Genomic DNA, 20770 nt, shown 5'->3' on the forward strand with positions numbered 1-20770 from the left:
GAAAATCCTGAGTGGAGACACGTGGATGAGAATTTCTGTTGAGCAGTTAATAATGGCTAACTAGTGAGAACCATCTTAACTTCTATCAATAGAAGATAAATTGTAATTGATTCATATGCTAGCCAAATATACAGCAGTGAAAATTACACACACCTGGTAGCCCGTGTCTCTGTGTACCTCCCCACTGCCCTCTCTCCACTGCTTGCTAGGTTTACCAGACCCTTCTCGTAGCATGGTCTTACTGTGAGCAAGGCAAACACAATTAAGTGTTTGTTAAATTACAGATTTTTCCCATATTTCCTCCCTGAGATTTCCCAGCACCACTTTCTCCTTTTTATTTTATTTCACTTTTTTTGAAATTCAAGAGTTTTAAAATTCTTTAGTCACATATTTATACACAATTGGTTGTTTTTCTCCTCCAGGGGGTTAATCACATCCACAGTGTACATGGTTTGTTTGCTTTATTCCGTGGCAGCCTTATTTCTAAATCACCGGGTGGGGGATGTCTCATCGTGGCCTCCATCCTGGAAAAAAAAGCCCCTGCACGATGTGCAGGATTCACGTTTGCCCAGGGTGCAGTGGCAGGTAAGGGCATTTCAACTTGAGGAATGAAAATATGTAAAAGCACAGAGAAGTGAAACAGCTGCTTGTTCCCCGGAACTGCTCACAGTTCACAAAGCCCTCAGTGTGACTGAAGCAATGTCAAGGTTAAGTCCTACTGTGGGGGTGGGGGTGTCAGTCTGGAAGAGGGAGGGCTTTGTCCTTGGGAGTGGGGGAGGGAGCACATAACACAGGCATTTGACTTCCTGTCTGCAGGTCCCTGGTCTTGCTTTCATACTGCTTCCCGCAAGGTCTTTTCTTATTGCCGTAACAAGTCATGTCAACTTACCAATCCTGAAGACACTTGCTGAAAGGACCCCAGCTTTGAAGAATGAACTCAGAAGGAACATGATTTCATTTCTCTCCAACTGTAGTCTTTCTCAAAAGTAGCCAGAATGGCTGAAGAGGAAGCCGGAGACGGAGGTAGGCAGCAGCCTGACTGCTAGGGCTTAAGACAACATGCTTTTACATATTTTCATTCCTCAAGTTGAAATGCCCTTACCTGCCACTGCACCCTGGGCAAACGTGAATCCTGCACATCGTGCAGGGGCTTTTTTTTCCAGGATGGAGGCCACGATGAGACATCCCCCACCCAGTGATTTGTACCTTAACCGGTAAGAGATGGGCAGTCAGCAAAAGGTGTCAGAGTCTGAGAGTAATACATACTTCCCCTCACACGTAAACATGTATGTGTATGTATAGATAGACACCCTGTATTTAGAGACATTAGATTCTCTGTAAATGTATCAAATATATATATATACACACACACACACACACACACACACACACACATATATATACGTATATATATATACATATATATGTTATATATATATGTTTACAACAATTGCTCAGTTATTATACTCATATGCACATATAGTGTGTCTATACACATTCATATATATGTATATATATGTATATATACACAGTTTAGTATGTACATATAAAGAATATTATATATGCATGCGTGTGTGTGTGTGTGTGTGTGTGTGTGTGTGTATACAGAGAGAGAAAGAGAAACAAAGAAAGACAGGCAAACAGAGACAGATAAACAGAGATACTGGATGGATACCTACCCTAACTATTAATAGTGCTTACCACTGGGGGCTGAATTGTAAGGGGGCTTCCACTTCCTATTTGATATCCTGATATCCTAGTTGATATTATTTGAATATGATACAAGAGCATACATTGATTTGGTAATACAAAAATCTCAAAAGCATAAATATTTAGGGAACAGTATGTAGATAGAGGCTAATAATGAATATTTTTTTTAATGACTTGCCCATTGTTCTATGGAAATACAAGAGCTGTGGCCCTCTTGGCTGGCCAGAGGCCTGGGCTGCAGGAGGGTGGAGGTGGGGACAGGCTGGAGATCAGTCAGGACCCATTGCAGTAGACCCAGGAGAAAATGAGGTATAAATTATACACACTCTTTCATTGCTGAGGTTTTGCTCCTACTCTTCTCCAAATGGGGAACTTGCTCCCTTACCCCACTTCTCCACCTACTGAGATTCTGTTCATCCTTCAAAGCTGAGTTAAAATCCTAGTTTCTCTGTAAAGCCTCTGCATTCCCAGTCCTTGGTAGAGTTACCTCCTTAGTGTTTCCGTGGCACTGTTTCTTCAAGTATGGCATTTCTTTCTGCCTTGTTCTAGCCCTAGGTTATTTGTATATCCTAAACAGAGTGTCACAACTTTTTTTCTTAATGTTTATTTATTTTTGAGAGACACGCACACAGAGTGTGAGCTGGGGAGGGTCAGAGAAAGAGGGAGACACAGAAACCAAAGCAGGCTCCAGGCTCTGAGCTGTCAGCACACAGCCTGATGCGGGGCTTGAACCCACAAACTGTGAGATCATGACCTGAGCCAAGGTCGGCCCGCTTAACTGACTGAGCCACCCACGTGCCCCTAGACTGTAACAACTTTGAGGATAAGAGCCATTTCCTATCATTAAAATAAAGAAACAAAAACCACCTAACAGTGCAAGGCTTTGCATGTCATAGATTTTCAATAAATGCTCATAGAATGAACATTATTTAAAAATATATATATTGAGGGGCACCTGGGTGGCTCAGTCGGTTAAGCGGCCGACTTCGGCTCAGGTCATGATCTGGCGGTCCGTGAGTTTGAGCCCCGCGTCGGGCTCTGTGCTGACAGCTCAGAGCCTGGAGCCTGCTTCAGATTCTGTGTCTCCCTCTCTCTGACCCTCCCCTGTTCATGCTCTGTTTCTCCCTGTCTCAAAAATAAATAAACGTTAAAAAAAATTTTTTTTTAAATATATGTTGAGATAGAAACGTTTTGAAAGCTATAATTCCTTTTTTTCTCTGTTGATGTCACTTACCATAAATCCTTTTCTCCTAATTTTATTACACTTAAATTAAAAAAAAATGATCATAATAACCATGCCTCTGAATAAAAGGTTATTTTCTTTTATTACACTTCTCCAGAAGTGTAATTTAATGTTATACATATCAGCATCTGCTTCATGAGATTTCAACCTCTTGGTCCATGAGAATCACCTAGAGAGTATTAAAAAAAAAAAAAAAGATTCAATTCCCCAGAGCCACTTCCCGGTATTTTGGTTCAGTTGGTCTGAGGTGGCCCTTATTTTAAAAGTTGGAGATGTTAGCTTGTAGACAGGTTGAAATTTTCCAGATAATTTCGATTCAACTGGTCTGAGGTGGCCCTTATTTAAAAAATTTTTTTTAACGTTTATTTATTTTTGAGACAGAGAGAGACAGAGCATGAACGGGGGAGGGGCAGAGAGAGAGAGGGAGACACAGAATCCGAAACAGGCTCCAGGCTCTGAGCCATCAGCCCAGAGCCCGACGCGGGGCTGGAACTCACGGACTGCAAGATCATGACCTGAGCTGAAGTCTGACGCTCAACCGACTGAGCCACCCAGGCGCCCCTGGCCCTTATTTTAAACAGCAGGTGATGTTCGCTTGTAGCCAGGTTGGAGTTTTACTGCTTTAGTTGATTGACTAATGCCCCAGGGTCATTTCTTGTGACATTTCTCTACCAGAGAGAGATCAAAGACTTCACGTAGATTCACTTGAGATCATTCTCTGCCATCTGGCTGACTCCCTGGGTCCTCCTTATTTCCATCAAAATTCTAGAAATATTTTAACTTCCTTTCACTGCCCCCACACCACACACATAGCTCAGTAGCTTTATTCTTCACTTTTCCCCACTTTTTTCAAACTCCCTGATAATTCAACATATTACAATCAATTTTCTCTTTTTGTACTTATAGTTCACTATAAATGCCTTTTAAATAATTCTTCCAACTTTATTGTTTCATATTTTTCTCTTTTTTTCTTAAAAAAAATTTTTTTTAAGGTTTTTATTTGTTTTGAGACAGAGAGAGACAGAGCATGAACAGGGGAGGGTCAGAGAGAGGGAGACACAGAATCTGAAACAGGCTCCAGGCTCTGAGCTGTCAGCACAGAGCCCGAGGCGGGGCTCAAACTCACGGACTGTGAGACCGTGACCTGAGCCGAAGTCGGACGCTTAACAGACTGAGCCACCCAGGCACCCCTGTTTCATATTTTTTCAAAAACGTCCTAGGCATATTAAAACACATAGGTACATGTGTATTGCATATATGCAAGCCCACATAGACACATAGGTGAATGTGTCTCTCCCTATGTTGTTCCGCTCCTTGCTTTTGTTTTTTAAACTTGTTCTGGGATCTTTCAAACGTAAAGATGAGCATATAAGAAATGAACAGTTAATAAACAGTAGTGTACATTCAAGTGGCCATTAAATATATGAAAATATTCTCAATCTCATTGTAATTAGGAAAATGCACGTTCAAATGAGAGTGAAAATGAATTTTACATCAGTCAGCCTTAAACTTTAAAAGTCTGACAAGGGAAGTTGTGAAGCAACGGAATACCAAAATACTGCTGATTTGAGTGTAAGTTAGTACAACTACTTTGGAGAACAAGTTGGTAGGATCAAATGTATTAGTTGGCCATTGCCATAGAAATGCTGTGTAAAAACAAAACAAGGGGCGCCTGGGTGGCGCAGTCGGTTAAGCCTCCGACTTCAGCCAGGTCACGATCTCGCGGTCCGTGAGTTCGAGCCCCGCGTCGGGCTCTGGGCTGATGGCTCAGAGCCTGGAGCCTATTTCCGATTCTGTGTCTTCCTCTCTCTCTGCCCCTCCCCCGTTCATGCTCTGTCTCTCTCTGTCCCAAAAATAAATAAACGTTGAAAAAAAAATTAAAAAAAAAAAATTAAAAACAAAACAAATACACCAAAAGAACTCTTCAAGTCAGCAAAGATTTCTTAAATAGGACAGAAAAGAAAAAGAAATGAAAGAAAACTGACTAAAAAAACTCCAGGGGCGCCTGGGTGGCTCAGTAGGTTAAGCGTCGGACTTCGGCTCAGGTCGTGATCTCGCGGTCCGTGAGTTCGAGCCCCGCGTTGGGCTCTGTGCTGACAGCTCAGAGCCTGGAGCCTGTTTCAGATTCTGTGTCTCCCTGTCTCTCTGACCTCCCCCCGTTCATGCTCTGTCTCCCTCTGTCTCAAGAATAAATAAACATTAAAAAAAATTTTAAAACAAAAAACAAACAAAAAAAAAAAAACTCCATCAACTCCTCGTTAGCACTATTAAAAGGGTGAAAAGGGAATCTAGCGACTGGGAAATATAGTCTACAAAGGACTTGTATCTAGAACATATAAAGAACTCCTACAAATCAATAAGAAAAAGGCAAAAACTTAAAATTAAAAATAGACCAAGATCTGAGCAGTCACAAAAGAGGGTGTTCAAAAGACCAAGAAGCATATAAAAAGATATTGTTCATAAATAGGTTGAAAGTAAAAGGATGGAAAAAGACCTCCCATACAAACAGAAAAAGAGAACTGGAGGGGCTAAACTCCTATCAAAGCAGACTTTAATATAAAAGTTTGTAGAGATAAACAGGGACATTCTGTAATAATAAAAGGGTCAGAAAGATGTAATAATTATATAGCTTATAGAGATATATTTACCTAAAACTGAGCCCCACGCCTGGGTGGCGCAGTCGGTTGAGCGTCCGACTTCAGCCAGGTCACGATCTCGCGGTCCGTGAGTTCGAGCCCCGCGTCGGGCTCTGGGCTGATGGCTCAGAGCCTGGAGCCTGTTTCCGATTCTGTGTCACCCTCTCTCTCTGCCCCTCCCCCGTTCATGCTCTGTCTCTCTCTGTCACAAAAATAAATAAACGTTGAAAAAAAAAAAAAAAACTGAGCCCCAAAAGACATGAAGCAAAACTTAACAGAATTGAATGGAGAAATAGATAATTCAGTGATAATAGTTGTACTTGAATGCTCAACTTGCTATAATGGATAGAGCAACTAGAAAGAAAGGCAGCAAGGAAATAGAATACTTTAACAACACTATTTACCAACTAGACCTCATGGACGTATATAGAACAGTCTGCTGCACAACAGCAGAACATACATTTTCTTTTCTTTTCATGTTTATTTATTTTTGAGACAGAGAGAGATAGAGCATGAACAGGGGAGGGGCAGAGAGAGAGGAAGACACAGAATCGGAAGCAGGCTCCAGGCTCTGAGCCATCAGCCCAGAGCCCGACACGGGGCTCGAACACACGGACCGCGAGATCGTGACCTGAGCTGAAGTCAGATGCTTAACCGACTGAGCCACCCAGGCGCCCCCAGAACATACATTTTCTTAAGTACACATGAAACATTCCTGAGGATGGAATTTAATTGGAGACCATAAAACAAATCGCAACAAAGTTTAAAAGACTGAAGTCATACAAGGTATGTGTTTGCTGATAACAGTGGAATGAAATTAGAAATCAGTAAGAAAAAGATTTGGAAATTTACATGTATGTGAAAATTAAGCAACATGCTCCTAAATAACCAATGAGTCCAAGAAGAAATCCCAACAGAATTTAAAAAGTGCTTTGAAGTGAATGCAAACAAAAATACAACATAGCAAAACTTATGGGAAACACCAAAAATAGTGCTGAGAGGGAAATCTATACCTGTAAACAGCTATATTAACAAAGAAGAATGATCTCAAATCCATTACCCAACCCCCCACTTAAAGAGACTAGAAAAAGAAGAGTGCACTAAATCCAAAGCATTGACTAATGAAGTAAATAATAAATATTAGAGTGCAAACAAATGAAGCAGAGAAGAGAAAAACAATAGAGAAGTTAAACAAAACCCCAAATTGTCTCCTTGAAAAGACCAACAAAATTGAAAAGCTTTTAAATAGACTGACCAAGACAAAAAGAAAAGACTAAAGTTACCAAAATCAGGGGTAAAAAGGGGTCATTACTATTGACCTTACAGAAATCATAAGAGTATAAGGGCATACTAGGAACAAATGCCTGTCAATAAATCAGATAATCTAGATGAAAAAGACAAATTCCTAAAAACACACAAACACTCAAAACTGATCCAGGAAAAAAAAAAAAAGATAATATATACACTAACAACTAGAGATTGAATTAGTAGACAAAAACTACCCACCAAAAAAAAGCCCAATTACAAATAGCTTCACTGCTAAATTCTACCAGACATTTAAAGAATTAGTACAGGGGTGCTTGCCTGGCTCAGTTGGTGGAGCATGTGACTATCTTGGGGTTGTGAGTTCAAGCCCCATGTTGGGTGTAGAGATGATGAAGGAAGGAAGGAAGGAAGGAAGGAAGGAAGGAAGGAAGCCAAGGAAGGAAGGAGAAAGAAAGAAAGAAAGAAAGAAAGAAAGAAAGAAAGAAAGAAAGAAAAGGAAAAAGAGAGAGGGAGGGAGGAAAAGAGGAAGGAAGGAAGAAAAGAAAGGAAGAATGAATGAATTAGTATAAATCCTTCTCAAAGTCTACCAAAAAACAGGAGAGACAGTATCTCCTAACTCATTCTATAAGTTCAGTATAATCTGATAATAAAGACAGACATCACAAGAAAAGAAAACCATAGACCAATGTCACTTAATGAACATGGGTGCAAAAATCCTCTGCAAATACTGGAAAACTGAGTCCTATGTCATATAAAAAGGATTATACACCATGACCAAACGGGATTTATTCCTGAGAATGCAAGGTTGGTTCAACATATGAAATCAATGAATGTAATACATCATATTAATAGACTAAAGGAAAACCACAGGATCCTCTAAATAGGGAAACAACACTTGACAAAATCCAACACATTTTCATGATAAAAACGCTCAACAAAATAGGAAAGAAAGAAACTTCCTCAGCCTGATAAAGATCATCTGTGAAAAACCCATTGCTAAAATCATACTTACTGGTAAAAGACTGAAAACTTTTTCCCTAAGATCAGAAACAAAGACAAAGATGTCTGTTCTCATCACTTCTTTATAACATTGTACTGGAGGTTCTGGCCAAGCAATTAGGCAAAAACAAGCAAACAAAAAAAGAATCAAGACAGGAAAAGGGGAAGTGAAACGCCTTCTATTACCGAACCCCAAGTTTGCCCTGCCACTCAAAAGACCAATACTCAAGAGACAAGTTTTGATTGGAAAGTAATTTGAACTTTATTCAGGAGGCCAGCCACCTGGGGAGAAGGCAGACTCTTGTCCAAAAACCAGCTCCAGGGTTTCTGCCTGGCCCAGGAGGTTTTAAAGGGATTTGGGGTAGTTAATTGGCAAAGGGAGTGCAGTGGCCTGCGACATGTCCTGATCATGTGCAGCCTCCGTGATGCCAGCTACAAACGTTATCTCAGGGCTCAGGGGTTGTGCCAAGGGGTCCAGTTCCTGTTTTGTGATGTGCAGGAGTGCTCTGTTCTTTCCTCAAAGCAGGGCAAGGTCTACAGATACACAAAGGGAGGTTGGTGAAATTATTTGTGTGACCTAAAACAACAAAGCATTTTGGTAAAAATTTGCTAGGCTAATCAGAAAGCTGAGGTGGCTTCAGACCGGCTTGCTGGCCTCTGCAGCCTGGGAACCTTCCAGTCCTTCGCTCCCCAAGTCCTGTGGTCTGTCTGCCGTGGATCCAAGGACTTAGGTCAGCACCTAAGGAGTGCGTTAGCCTGCAGCAAGTTAATCCTCGACACCAGTTGGAATGCAATTAACACTTCTATTTGCAGATGACATGATTTTGTACAGAGCAAACCCTAACGAATCCACCAAAAATCTATTAAAGCTGATAAATTATTTCAAGGAGCAAGATACAAGATTACTATATGAAAACCAATTGAATTTCTATACATTAGCAATAAACAGTCTGAAAATTAAGAAACCAATTTCATGTGTAGCAGCATCAGAAAGAAAAAAATGGGAATAAATTTAACTGAGGAAGCACAAGACTTGCAGACTGTGACAACAATGCATTCTTGAACAAATAGCAAAGAGGATCTAAGGAATGAAAAGACATGCGGTGTTTATATATTGGAAGACATGATATTGTTAAGATGACAACAATGTGCGAATTAGATTCTGTAGATTCAATGCGATCTGTACAAGAATCCAACTGCCTTTTGTGCAGAAACGGACAAGCTGTTCCTAAAATTCATATAGAAGTGCCAAACGATTCTGAAATGGTTGGTGTCCATCTACAAGAGAAGGGGAAAATAAATCTTGGCATTTTTATACAATGGGATAGTACACGGAAATAAAAAAAGCTACTTCAACACTCAGCAACATAGTTGACTGTCACACACGTAAGGCTGAGCCAAAGAAGCCAGACACAAAAAAGTTCAAATATAAGTATACTAAGTTCTATTGGCATGAAATTCACAAACAGGCAAAACTGTGATGTCAGATGTCAGAAGATGGGTTACCATTAGGGAGTGGTATTGACTGGTAGGGGGAATGAAGCAGTGTGCTGATGTGTTGGTAGTGGTGATTGATTTGGGTGGTAGTTATCTGGTTGTCTACATATTAAAAATTCATTGAGGGGCGCCTGGGTGGTTCAGTCAGTTAAGCGCCTGACCCTCGATATCTGCTCAGGTCATGATCTCACGGTTGGTGAGTTGGAGCCCCACTTCGGGCTCTATGCCGACGGCTCCGAGCCGGCTTGGGATTCTCTCTTTCTCCCTCTCTCTCTGCCCTTCCCCACTTGTACTTTCTCTCTCTCAAAATAAATAAGTAAACTTAAAAAAAATAAGAATTGAACTATACCCTTAATATTAGAGACCTTGTGCACCTTCCTGTAAGTGTTAGATCTTAAAATAACATAGAAAAATCAGAAGTTTAAATCCCTTCACTTTGTGTGACACCTGGTTGGCTCAGTTGGTGGAGCATGTGACTCCTGATCTCAAGGTTTTGAGTTCGAGCCCCGCCTTGGGTGCAAGAGAATACGTAAAAATAAATCCTTTAAATCCCTTCACTCTGCCGTACATGTATGACGCTCTTTGTCTCATCCCAGTTTCTCTATTGTGTTAGTTAATCTCACCATCTATAAAGAATGTTGGTAAAGATCGTAGCTATGGTGCTTATTTAAAATGTGGATTCTTTGGCCCCATTCTAGATCTCCTGGATTGAAATCTGTAGGGGAGAAACTTGGGACAATGCATTTTTAGCAGAGAAGCTGGAGAGGCACTGCAATAGGGAAAGCATGAGGGAGTCTGCACCACACTGAAGGCCTGGGTCCACCCCATCCCCCACGCCATCTCTAATCAGTTCCTCTGTAGCATTTTCAAACCAAGGCCAGGCAGAAAAATTGAGAGACATTGTGTATTGTTTCTGCCTTGATGTGGGGGGAAGCAGAAGACTGACTGTCCTCTAAGCCTTGGCAGGACATGCCTTTTGCTGCTGTCGGATGTGTTTTTGTTCGGGTTCAAAGTTCCATCCCGTTTTGCTCCTTTGCAATATAAAGGAATTCAAGTGATTTGCTGAATTCTTTTTTTCCTCCGTAATCATCCTGGTTGAGCTGGAGTATTCAGAGTTTCACAGGTTTTTGTTTGTTTGTTTTGATTTTGGGGTTTTGAAGTTGGAGTAAAGGAGTCTTCCTTTTATGTTTTTCTTTTCCTTTTTTTTTTAAAAATTTTTAAAATGTTTATTTTTGAGAGAGAGATTGACAGCATGAGTGGGGAAAAGGCAGAGAGAGAGGGAGACACAGAATCCAAAGTAGGCTCCAGGCTCTGAGCTGTTGGTACAGAGCCTGACAAGGGGCTCGAACTCACAAACCTTAAGATCATGAACTGAGCCGAAGTGGGAAGCTTAACCCACTGAGCCACCCAGGCGCCCCTAGCTTTGTGCTTTTCTTTTTTTTTTTTTTTTCAACGTTTATTTATTTTTGGGACAGAGAGAGACAGAGCATGAACGGGGGAGGAGCAGAGAGAGAGGGAGACACAGAATCAGAAACAGGCTCCAGGCTCTGAGCCATCAGCCCAGAGCCCGATGCGGGGCTCGAACTCACGGACCGCGAGATCGTGACCTGGCTGAAGTCGGACGCTTAACGACTGCGCCACCCAGGCACCCCGCTTTGTGCTTTTCTTAATTACAGTATCTAAGGCTTCCATATGCAAATCTTTACTTGGACAGCATTTTATGTTCCACCATTATCTGTAGGACAGAATTTAGCTGTGAATCAAGTCCCTTGTGCAGTCCCTGACGTGAAGAAAGCTGGTCAGTAATGTTGCCACCTCCTACTTTCTAATATTTTTCGAAATCAGTAAAAGAAGCTCATGGTGGGGGTGTTGAATAGGTGTGTAGGAAAGTGAATGGGGGTGGGGGTGAGATTATAATGCCTCTATCTTTATTTTTTATTATTATTTTTTTTAATGTTTATTTATTTTTGAGAAAGAGAGAGAGTGAGTGGGTAGGGGGCAGAGAAAGAGGGAGACACAGGATCTGAAGCAGGTTTCAGGCTCCCAGCTGTCAGCACAGAGCCGGACACGGGGCTCGAACTCATGAACCGTGAGATCATGACCTAAGCCGAAGTCAGATGGTTAACCAACTGAGCCACCCAGGCGCCCCAATGCCTCTATCTTTAGTAAACACAAGTGTAAGCATTGTATACGTTTTAGTTAGTAGGGTGTTTGCATAACAATGTTCTCAGAGTGTGGACCGTGCCACCAAAACCCAAAATAATGGGCTGGAAATTGATTTTCATTTAAAATGAGTTATGTCTTCTTATGGAGCTCCATAAAGGGCGATCCCAAATTATCCTGGATCTGCTTGTCAGTGTTCATGATCCTTCACCTAATAGAGTTAGGATCACCTCAGTGTCAAAAAACACTTTGTTTTGTTCAAAAAAGGTTCTCCTTCAGGATAGACAAGTTAGAAAAAGGCACCCCTCCTGGCTGATGAAGCCTAGAGTTAGGAGGCTTGGCTTGGCACACAGAACCCCAGCAGGGTTTCAGCCTTTTCTTGGGCCGTCTGTGGTGTGTGGCCTTGTACAGGGCCCAGCTGTGTGTGGAGCCAGTGAAACAATGACAGTATTGCATGCATTCCCAGAAACTCTCTCTCTCTTTTTTTTTTTTTTAATTTTTTGAAGTTTATTTTTGAGAGAGAGAGAGACAGACAGACAGAGTGCGAGCGGGGTAGGGGCACAGAAAAGAGGGAGACACAGAATCCAAAGCAGGCTCCAGGCTCTGAGCTGTCAGCACAGAGCCTGACACGGGGCTCGAACCCACGAACTGTGAGATCATGACCTGAGCCAAAGTTGGACCCTCAACCTACTGAGCCACCCAGGGGCCCCTCCCAGAACCTCTCTTTATCCACATATTGATTCTGCTAGGGCAGTGGGCAAGGATTGAAGTATAGGGACTCATTTATTGTGAGGAAGAGAACCTTCTCAGTCTCTTTTGGAGTTGTCCCTCTTTTCTGATTGTGGACACGTTGGCCCTGAGAACTGCGGAAACTCTGGGCACCTACAACTCCATCTAAACCCCTGCACTAGGAGAGCTGACTGAACTCCAGCATGGCTTCCAGCAGTCCCAGGCCCTGGGATGATCTGGCCCTGCTTCAGTTCCTGTCTGGAAAAGCTCACAGCTGCCAAGAGAGTTACTGTTTGTTCCAGCCAACACCTGATCAAATGCCCTTGACCTCCCTTTCTTAGAGCATTAAAAAAACAAAACAAAACAAAACAAACAACTTCCAGTTGTAAATTCTTCCTCTGTCCCGTTGAGATGTGCATGTATCTCCTACAACCCCCAGAGTGCCTTTTCCAAAAACTCGAAAACCATTTCTTTGAAATGTAATAATCCAGTTAATAGGACCTCTGTCTTCCAGGCTCTGTGGGAAGTAGAAGCCTAGCTTGGATAAATTCCAGTTCACAGACACAGATGACTGAGTCACGTTGTCACTAACCAATATTCTTGCCCACTTTTTGTAACTTTTCACTTCTCCGGCTCTGATCGACATCCCCTTGCTCCTCCGCCCTCCTCCCTCATTCTGTAATTGAACTACGGTGAGTTGGTTTCTTGGTGAGTTACAGATGAAGACTACCCCAAGTGGAGTTGTAAACCAAAGGAAACTTTATTTGCAGGAACTGAGATCATGGGGAATAACTTTGAAAGCCATGACTCCCCGAGCAGGGATGGGTGGGTTCCTTTAATTTACAGTTTAGGATGAATATTCAGAAAGGAAAGCTTTGTCATCGCTTGGAAAGGTGGGCTGATGGTTGCTCAGGCATCCTTAGAAAATGTGCCTATACATGCATCCTCTGTTATGTTAATAACAGAAGCTCGTGCTCCTCCTGGGGCAGAGAATTTAATGTTCTAGCGAAGCAAGGTAACTGTCAGACAAAGGGAAGGGGCTATGGGCACACTCTGAGAGTTGGTATAAACTGGATGGGGTCTTGGGCTCCTTATCTACAGTTAGGAATGGAGGGCTCTGCTTACTTCTGAAACGCTCTTCGAGTTTTACCGTTCATTTACTGTCTCTGATATGGGTGGGCTATTTCCTGGCCTCATAGAGCCCGTTTTTGCATTCCCTTTGTTCCCTTAAAATCCTAACTAGCGAGGTTTTTGCATTTCTTTGTAGTTCTGATACCTCCTAGGAAGTTCCACAAGTAGTGTTCTAGGGCACGTAGAGTGGGTGAGGCACAGATCTTGGAAAATAGCTGGCGACCTAAGATGATTTGTCAAGAGTTACAAAATCTGTGTCTGGTCTTTCTTTTTCTGGGGGCCACTAACTCTTTCTGCTTACAGTGCTCTTTTCAAAAGGTTCAGTCACCTCTGCACAAATCAGAATTAGAAGTCAGCTCTTTTCCCCGACCACGATGGTTAACTGAATAACATTTGTCTTTACTCGCTTTAACCAGTGTGTGGTTTTATCTTTGATAGTTCTTTAACTGGCCCTTATCCGGTTCTTTCTATGAAAGTAATATAACTTGCTGTAACTTAATATTCTAGCACTCATATTTTTCCATGTTGCTATCTAGTTTCCATAAATATAGTACTTCTTGTTTTTTTGAAAAGTTTTTTTTTTTTTTAATTTTTTTTTTCAACGTTTATTTATTTTGGGGACAGAGAGAGACAGAGCATGAACGGGGGAGGGGCAGAGAGAGAGGCAGACACAGAATCGGAAACAGGCTCCAGGCTCTGAGCCATCAACCCAGAGCCTGACGCGGGGCTCGAACTCACGGACCGCGAGATCGTGACCTGGCTGAAGTCGGACGCTTAACCGACTGCGCCACCCAGGCGCCCCGAAAAGTTTTATTTATTTAAGTAATCTCCACCCCCAACGCGGTGCTGGAATTCACAACCTGGAGATCAAGAGTTGCATTCTCTTCTGACTGAGCTGGGCAGGCGCCGCCTATAAATATAATACTTAATCACTGCACAGTATGGGTTATGTGCTATAAATTTCTTAACCAAAAACCCAATGGATTTTTTATTATAAAAGGACTATTTGTTCATCATGGAAAATTAAAAAACTATAAACAAAATATAAATCTCCTCTCCAGTAATCCTACTACCCTGTTTTGCCTCTTTCTAATCCATTTTCCAACTTTTGCTGTTAACATTTCAATATATGTCTTTATGGCCTATATATTCTCTGAATATATCCATATGATTAAGCATAATATTAAAAGCAAAAGTGGGATCTTTTTAAACAGATGTGTTTTCTACTTAATTATTTCCTGATGTTATTAAATATTGTTCATAAATGCAATTTATTTTATTTTATTTTCAGAAATGTAATTAAAAAATGACACAACATTGCATTTTTGGTACATTGGATGTGCCAACATTTATTTTGCAACTTCTTGGTGGACTTTCCTGCTCTTTCTCCACCACCAGTATTTCCCTATTACAAACAATATTGAAATAGTCCTATAAGCAAATCTTTGTGCTCATCCTTAATTGGTTCCTTTGGATAAATTCTGAAGGGAGCTTTTAACTCCACTGAAGATCAGCTCCTTTTTCTTTTGGCTTCTATAACACCACAATTTCCCTTTCCTCTCTCGTCACAGCTCTGCTTCCCATGTAGGATCTTCTTATGAAGATTTAGATCGTCTAAATCCTATTAGATTTTGACTGGGCATGTGTTTTTTTTCTCCCATTCTTCCTCAGCAAGCTCATTCATTCCATGGTTTCCATAACCCTTCCTGTGCTGATGGCTTTCCATCTATAACTTCAGTCTAGATATGTCCTCTGAGCTGTAGTTCCTAAAGATCTATTTCATATGTCTCCACTTGGATATCTCACAGCACATAACAAACATAGCCAAGGGGCGCCTGGGTGGCTCAGTTTGTTGAGTGTCTGACTCTTGATTTTGGCTTGAATCACGATCCCAGAGTCTGGAATCAAGTCCCGTGTCAGGCTTCATGCTGAGGACGGAGCCTGCTTATGATTCTCTTTCTCTCTTCCTTTGCCTCTCTCCCCTGCTCAAGTGCTCTCTGTTTCTAAAACAAACAAGCAAACAAAAACAAAACAAAACAAAAAAACCTCAACATAGCCAAAATGGACATAATGATTTTTACCTCCCAAATCCTTATTCTCCAGTGATTCCTATTTTGGTGAGCAGCACCAGCATCCACCCAATGGTTCAAGCCGAAAACCTGGTGATCTTGTCTTCTCTATTACATGGCACATTTTGCCAAGTCATGTTGACTCTACTTCTCACCTTTAAGCTTTAGAATTCATTTACTTCTCTTCACCCTCACTGTGGGCTCTAGACCAGACTGTCATCAGTCTGTATCAGTTCCATAACTGCCTCTTTGCCTCCAGTCTTCTCTTCGACTCATTTTTCACATTGCTGCCTAAGAAAATTTGCTAACATGCAAGTGTGGTCATGTCAGTCTGAAATTTAAACTCTTCAAATGTCTCTCCATTGCCTTTGGGATTGAGTCCACTCTCTTTATCATGGCTGGCCAGGACTTTTTAAAAGAATAACTGGTCCTGCCTGTTTCTCCAGGCTCATTTCTTGACACTCTACACTCTGCTAAAAGCCTTGGCTGTCTCAGTTCAGCCAGTAAGCCATTGTTCTACAGGCCATATGCACAGTTTCTAATTGGCTCTGCCTGTCCCATTCATTGCACTACCACATCACAGAGTCCATCTAGAGCAGTGCCTGACATAATAGACATTTTAAAACACATGTGTTGAGTCAATAAATGTATAAATATTGGGTGAGAGGATGTTAATGCAAATATTTTCTAGAAGCTGGATATATGCTAATTGAGAAGAGGTATAGTTAAGTCTGTAGTCTAATGTCTAAGTCTAGAGTAATTGAGAACAATGGTCAATTTCCTGCTTCAGCACCTTGGGTCAATTTCCATACCTCTTGGGGCACCTGGGTGGCTCAGTCAGTTAAGCATGGGACTTGGGCTCAGGTCATGATCTCATGGTTTGTGAGTTCGAGCCCTGCATCGGGCTCTGTGCTGGCATCTCAGAGCCTGGAGCCTGCTTAGGATTCTGTGTCTCCCTCTCTCTCTGCCTCTCCCCCATTTGTGCTCTGTCTCTCTCTCTCTCTCTCTCTCTCTCAAAATTAAGTAAACATTAAAAAAAAATTCCAGGGGCGCCTGGGTGGCTCAGTCGGTTAAGCGTCCGACTTCAGCTCAGGTCACGATCTCACGGTCCGTGAGTTCGAGCCCCGTGTCAGGCTCTGGGCTGATGATGGCCCAGAGCCTGGAGCCTGCTTCTGATTCTGTGTCTCCCTCTCTCTCTCTGACCCTCCCCCATTCATGCTCTGCCTCTCTCTGTCTCAAAAATAAATAAACGTTTAAAAAAAAAAATTAAAAAAAAAAATTCCATACCTCTCTAAACCTGTTTCCTCATCTTTGAAATGAAGATATAGGTATAGGTAGATACTATACCTCAAATAGATAGTGTGAGGATTAAGCAAGACAACTAAGGTAAAATGTTTAGTACTGCAAGGGAGGAAAACTTTTCCTTTCTTCCCTTTAAGTCTTTGGTTGCTCTAATAATTAAACTGACATAAAACAGGTTAAAAGGAGAAATACTTAATTACATACTTACAGGTGCCCCACTAACACATGAGAGGCTCTTTGACAGGCAACTGAAGTTCATATGCCATCCTGAGCTACAGAGAAGAGGATAGAAGTCCGGCATTTCACACGGGAGAAAGATCATTTATAGGGAGATGGGAAGAGCCAATATTTGGTAAACAAATGTATGCCATGCCATGAGGAGGAGTCTTATGTTAAAAAAAAAAAAAAAAAAGGTTAATTTTGGTAATAGCGCTCTTCCTGGTATAGGCTTTCTATCTAAAATTTTAGAGCAGTTACAGGGAAGGTAAAAAGCTCTTTCTGAGTCTGTTGGGCCTTGATTGTCTTTAGCTACAAATAATCTTCATGCCAAAGTGGCACATTCTGGGGTGGACTGCTCTGAATCCCATCAGTACAATATCTGGCATACAAGTGTTTAATAAATGTAATCCAACAATAATGACAATGGAGATTATGATACATTGCCTCCAGATGGGTGTTCCCTTTTGCATGCCAACCTATTACACTATTTAGCTGTTTCAATAAGCCTTCCCAGTTCCTAATAACAATTAAAAATAATCCCTCTTATTGCCTGCAGTAAGAAAGGCAAACATTTTGCATTTCTGTGATTAGCAACAGTATACCTGTTATGCCCAGAATTCATGATCCCCAAAGACCACTAGGGAGCCGGGTCCGATGCAAAAGCAAAGAGCCTTTATTCGAGCTAGCTCGAGCTCAATCCCCTACCTGCACCGACGCAGCGGTGAGATACCAGGGAAAGAGAGCGAGTTTCAAAAGGACAAAGGTTTTATTGGGGCCTGGGGGCAGTTGGTGAGGTAATGGCTATGGCCTCAGCCAATTGGCTGGGGAAGGGTCCTGGGGAAGGGTCCGAGTCCTGTTAGGCAGGTGAGGGGGGGTTACTCAAGGGGAGGAGGTGTGGTCAAGGTGAAGAACACAGAACAAGATGGAGTCGGCTGGCGTAGGCCCGCCCTTTCATACCTATTATTAAACATTCATGGTATTTATACATTTTGGCTTTCTTAAGAAAAGAAATGCTTCAGGGGTGCCTGCCCGGCTCACTTGGGGGTGCATGTAACTCTTGATCTTCGTATTGTGAGTTTGAACCCTATGTAGGATATAGAGATTACTAAAAAAAAAAAAAAAAAAATTAATAAATTTAAAAAAAAAGGCTGGGTCACCCGGGTGGCTCAGTCCATTAAGCTCCCACTCTTGATCTCACATTTCATGACATCGAGCCCTGCATCGGGCTCTGTGCTGAGAGCACAAAGTCTGCTTGAGATTCGCTTTCCCTCTCTCTGCCCCTCCCCTGCTTGCATATACACACACACACACACACACACACACACACACACAGAGACACACACACACAGTCTCTCTCTCTCTCTCTCTCTCAAAATAAATAAATAAACTTTAAAGAAGTAAATTTTTTAAAAAGGGTAAAAAATGCTTCAATGACATATTCGTGAACATAACTTTTTTTTCTTCCTAAAAGTTTCCTTCAGATAGATTTCCAAGAGTAGTGTTATGGTAACACATTTACATTTTCAGAAGTTTTGATATGTATCGCCAGGTTGCTTTCTGTAAAGTACAGACAAGTTCTAATTTTATGATCCCTCCCTAAATCCTGATTCTTCCACTTGTTTTTCATTAAAAATGAAAACATAATTATGCTTTTCTGTATATTCTTTATGTCTACGGCACGGTGATCACTTTGGCCAGTAACTTGTTTCTAGATGACTCTTATCATTTCTAGACAGCCATTTGTCATCCTTTCTCATAGTGATATTAGAGACTTACTGAGGTCATGTGTGAAATGTGTTAAAAATAAAATGTACTACCTGGTTAAATATGATCTTCTTTTCATAGTCAAAACTGAGGTGGTTTTTTTTTCACCAAGTACTCGGGGAGGTAAGTCACTGATTTCTCCAGAATGCAGTTACTTAATAGAGCAGCAAAATCAAAGAATAATATCTCTATAGTATAGCATATATACTATAGAAGAATGTTCCTTTATTTTTTTTTTCCAGCTATATCAAGGACTTTGGTTTAGGTTTAACTTTGGCTTTTGGTTAGGGTTGCATCTGTTGGCAAGTAACAGAAGACTGGAGGTAGGTGGTGTGGAATTGGTGTGGCAGCTCCAGAATGTCATCATTGTCCCAGGTTCCTATCTCTTGGCTGGGGTATAGTTACATGTGGATTTCATTCCCTTGGTCAGCTCATGGCTTCAAGATGGCTGCTCTGATCCCAGACATAAGTCTTCCTCCCAAGCAGGAAGAAGAAAAAAGCACAAATGGCAAAAGGCGAAGGGATATCTGAATCTTTTTTTTTTTTTATCAGAAAAATAAAGCTTTCTTGAAAGCTATACTGAACAATCTTTTGTTTACATTCCATTGGCCACAGTAACTGTATAACTATCCCAGTTGCAAGAGGAATCTGGGGAGGAAAATAGTTTTAGTTGGACACATTTCCACCCTGAACAACATAGGGGCTGTGAGAGAAAAGCGGAGGGAATGGATATTTACTAGGCAAATTGGCAGTACCGGCCATCCATGTAAATATGTATGAAAAATACCACATGTTATTTCCCTTAAACCCAAATTGAACTTACCAAATACTCCGTGATTAAACTTCTGTTTCACATTAGACCAAAGCAAACTAGAAAAAACAAGTGTAACTGGACTTCTCAAACCTGTCATTTCTCTTGTTCTTCAGGTTCTTTCCACCTGCCTCCCTCAACCCTGCGCATAGTATGACTCAGGAATTTGACATCTGCAGACAGTAGTAGTGCCTGACAAAGAAAACCCGATCAAAGTGCTGCATTTAATCCTGAAAGCATTCCTGTGACATATTTCATAAACCAGAGAAAGAAACAAAGCATTCTATGGTATGGAGTCCTATTTTCTTCTAGTCCAAGGAGGAAGGATTGCTTCCTCATTTCGCCTTTGCCATGGCTGACATTATCAGCCAACTAGTTAATCCATTGGCTAACATTTTAGATCTGCAAGTCCCTGGGCTGCTTCATTCATTAAAACTTTCCTACTGTGATTTTAGGAATTTAAAACATATATACTCTATATATTAGATCCTGGTTCTATACATTTTAGTCTAATGGAGGGTCAGTGATGGTAGTAAATCTCTTCTGGGGAATCATATTTCTTCCATAGACTAAGTAAATATAAATATAAATAAAACTTATAATTACTCTCTGGAACCTAAAAAAAATAAAAACTTGGGGGGCGCCTGGGTGGCTCAGTCGGTTGGGCGTCCGACTTCGGCTCAGGTCTTGATCTCACAGTTCGTGGGTTCAAGCCCCGCATCAGGCTCTATGCTGACCGCTTGCTCAGAGCCTGGAGCCTGCTTCAGATTCTGTGTCTCCTTCTCTCTCTGCCCCTCCCCTGCTCACGCTTTGTCTTACTCTGTCAAAAATAAAATAAAAATGTAAAAAAATAAAAATAAAAAAAAACAAACTTGGAGAGCAATTACCCTTGAAAGATGCAGAACAGTTTTTTTTTTTTTATTTTTTTTTAACATTTATTTATTTTTGAGACAGAGAGAGAGAGAGCATGAACAGGGGAAGGTCAGAGAAAGACGGAGACACAGAATCTGAAACAGGCTCCAGGCTCTGAGATGTCAGCACAGAGCCGGACGCGGGGCTCGAACCCACGGACCGCGAGATCATGACCTGAGCCGAAGTCGGACGCTTAACCGACTGAGTCACCCAGGCGCCCCCAGAACGGTTTTTAAAAAATATTTTTGCCTTTCAAAAACTAACAGAGGATACAGTTTTGTTTAACACATATGAGGAAGTCTTACAAGTTTTCTAACTA

At 41.5% G+C, this 20770-nt stretch overlaps 1 protein-coding gene across 3 annotated transcripts in view; it reads left to right on the forward strand.

Moving 5' to 3' along the window:
- The first annotated feature begins 823 nt into the window (after nucleotides 1-823).
- FAM169A (family with sequence similarity 169 member A) overlaps nucleotides 824-20770 on the forward strand; it is a 95977-nt gene continuing 76030 nt past the window's right edge. The window contains exons 1-2 of one of the 3 annotated variants that reach the window (XM_086698865.1): nucleotides 824-1023; nucleotides 19656-19827. In XM_086698865.1, coding sequence (XP_086554991.1) covers nucleotides 19825-19827 — 3 coding nt within the window. In that variant the 5' untranslated portion in view covers nucleotides 824-1023; nucleotides 19656-19824. Of the gene's footprint in view, nucleotides 1024-12865; nucleotides 12936-19655; nucleotides 19828-20770 lie in introns of those variants that run through there. The other 2 variants (XM_086698872.1, XM_086698913.1) reach the window with 2 other exon arrangements.

The sequence above is a fragment of the Puma concolor genome, chromosome A1 (assembly GCF_028749965.1).
Source record: "Puma concolor isolate L17-30 chromosome A1, mPumCon1.1.hap2, whole genome shotgun sequence".
NCBI classification, from domain to species: Eukaryota; Metazoa; Chordata; class Mammalia; order Carnivora; family Felidae; genus Puma; species Puma concolor.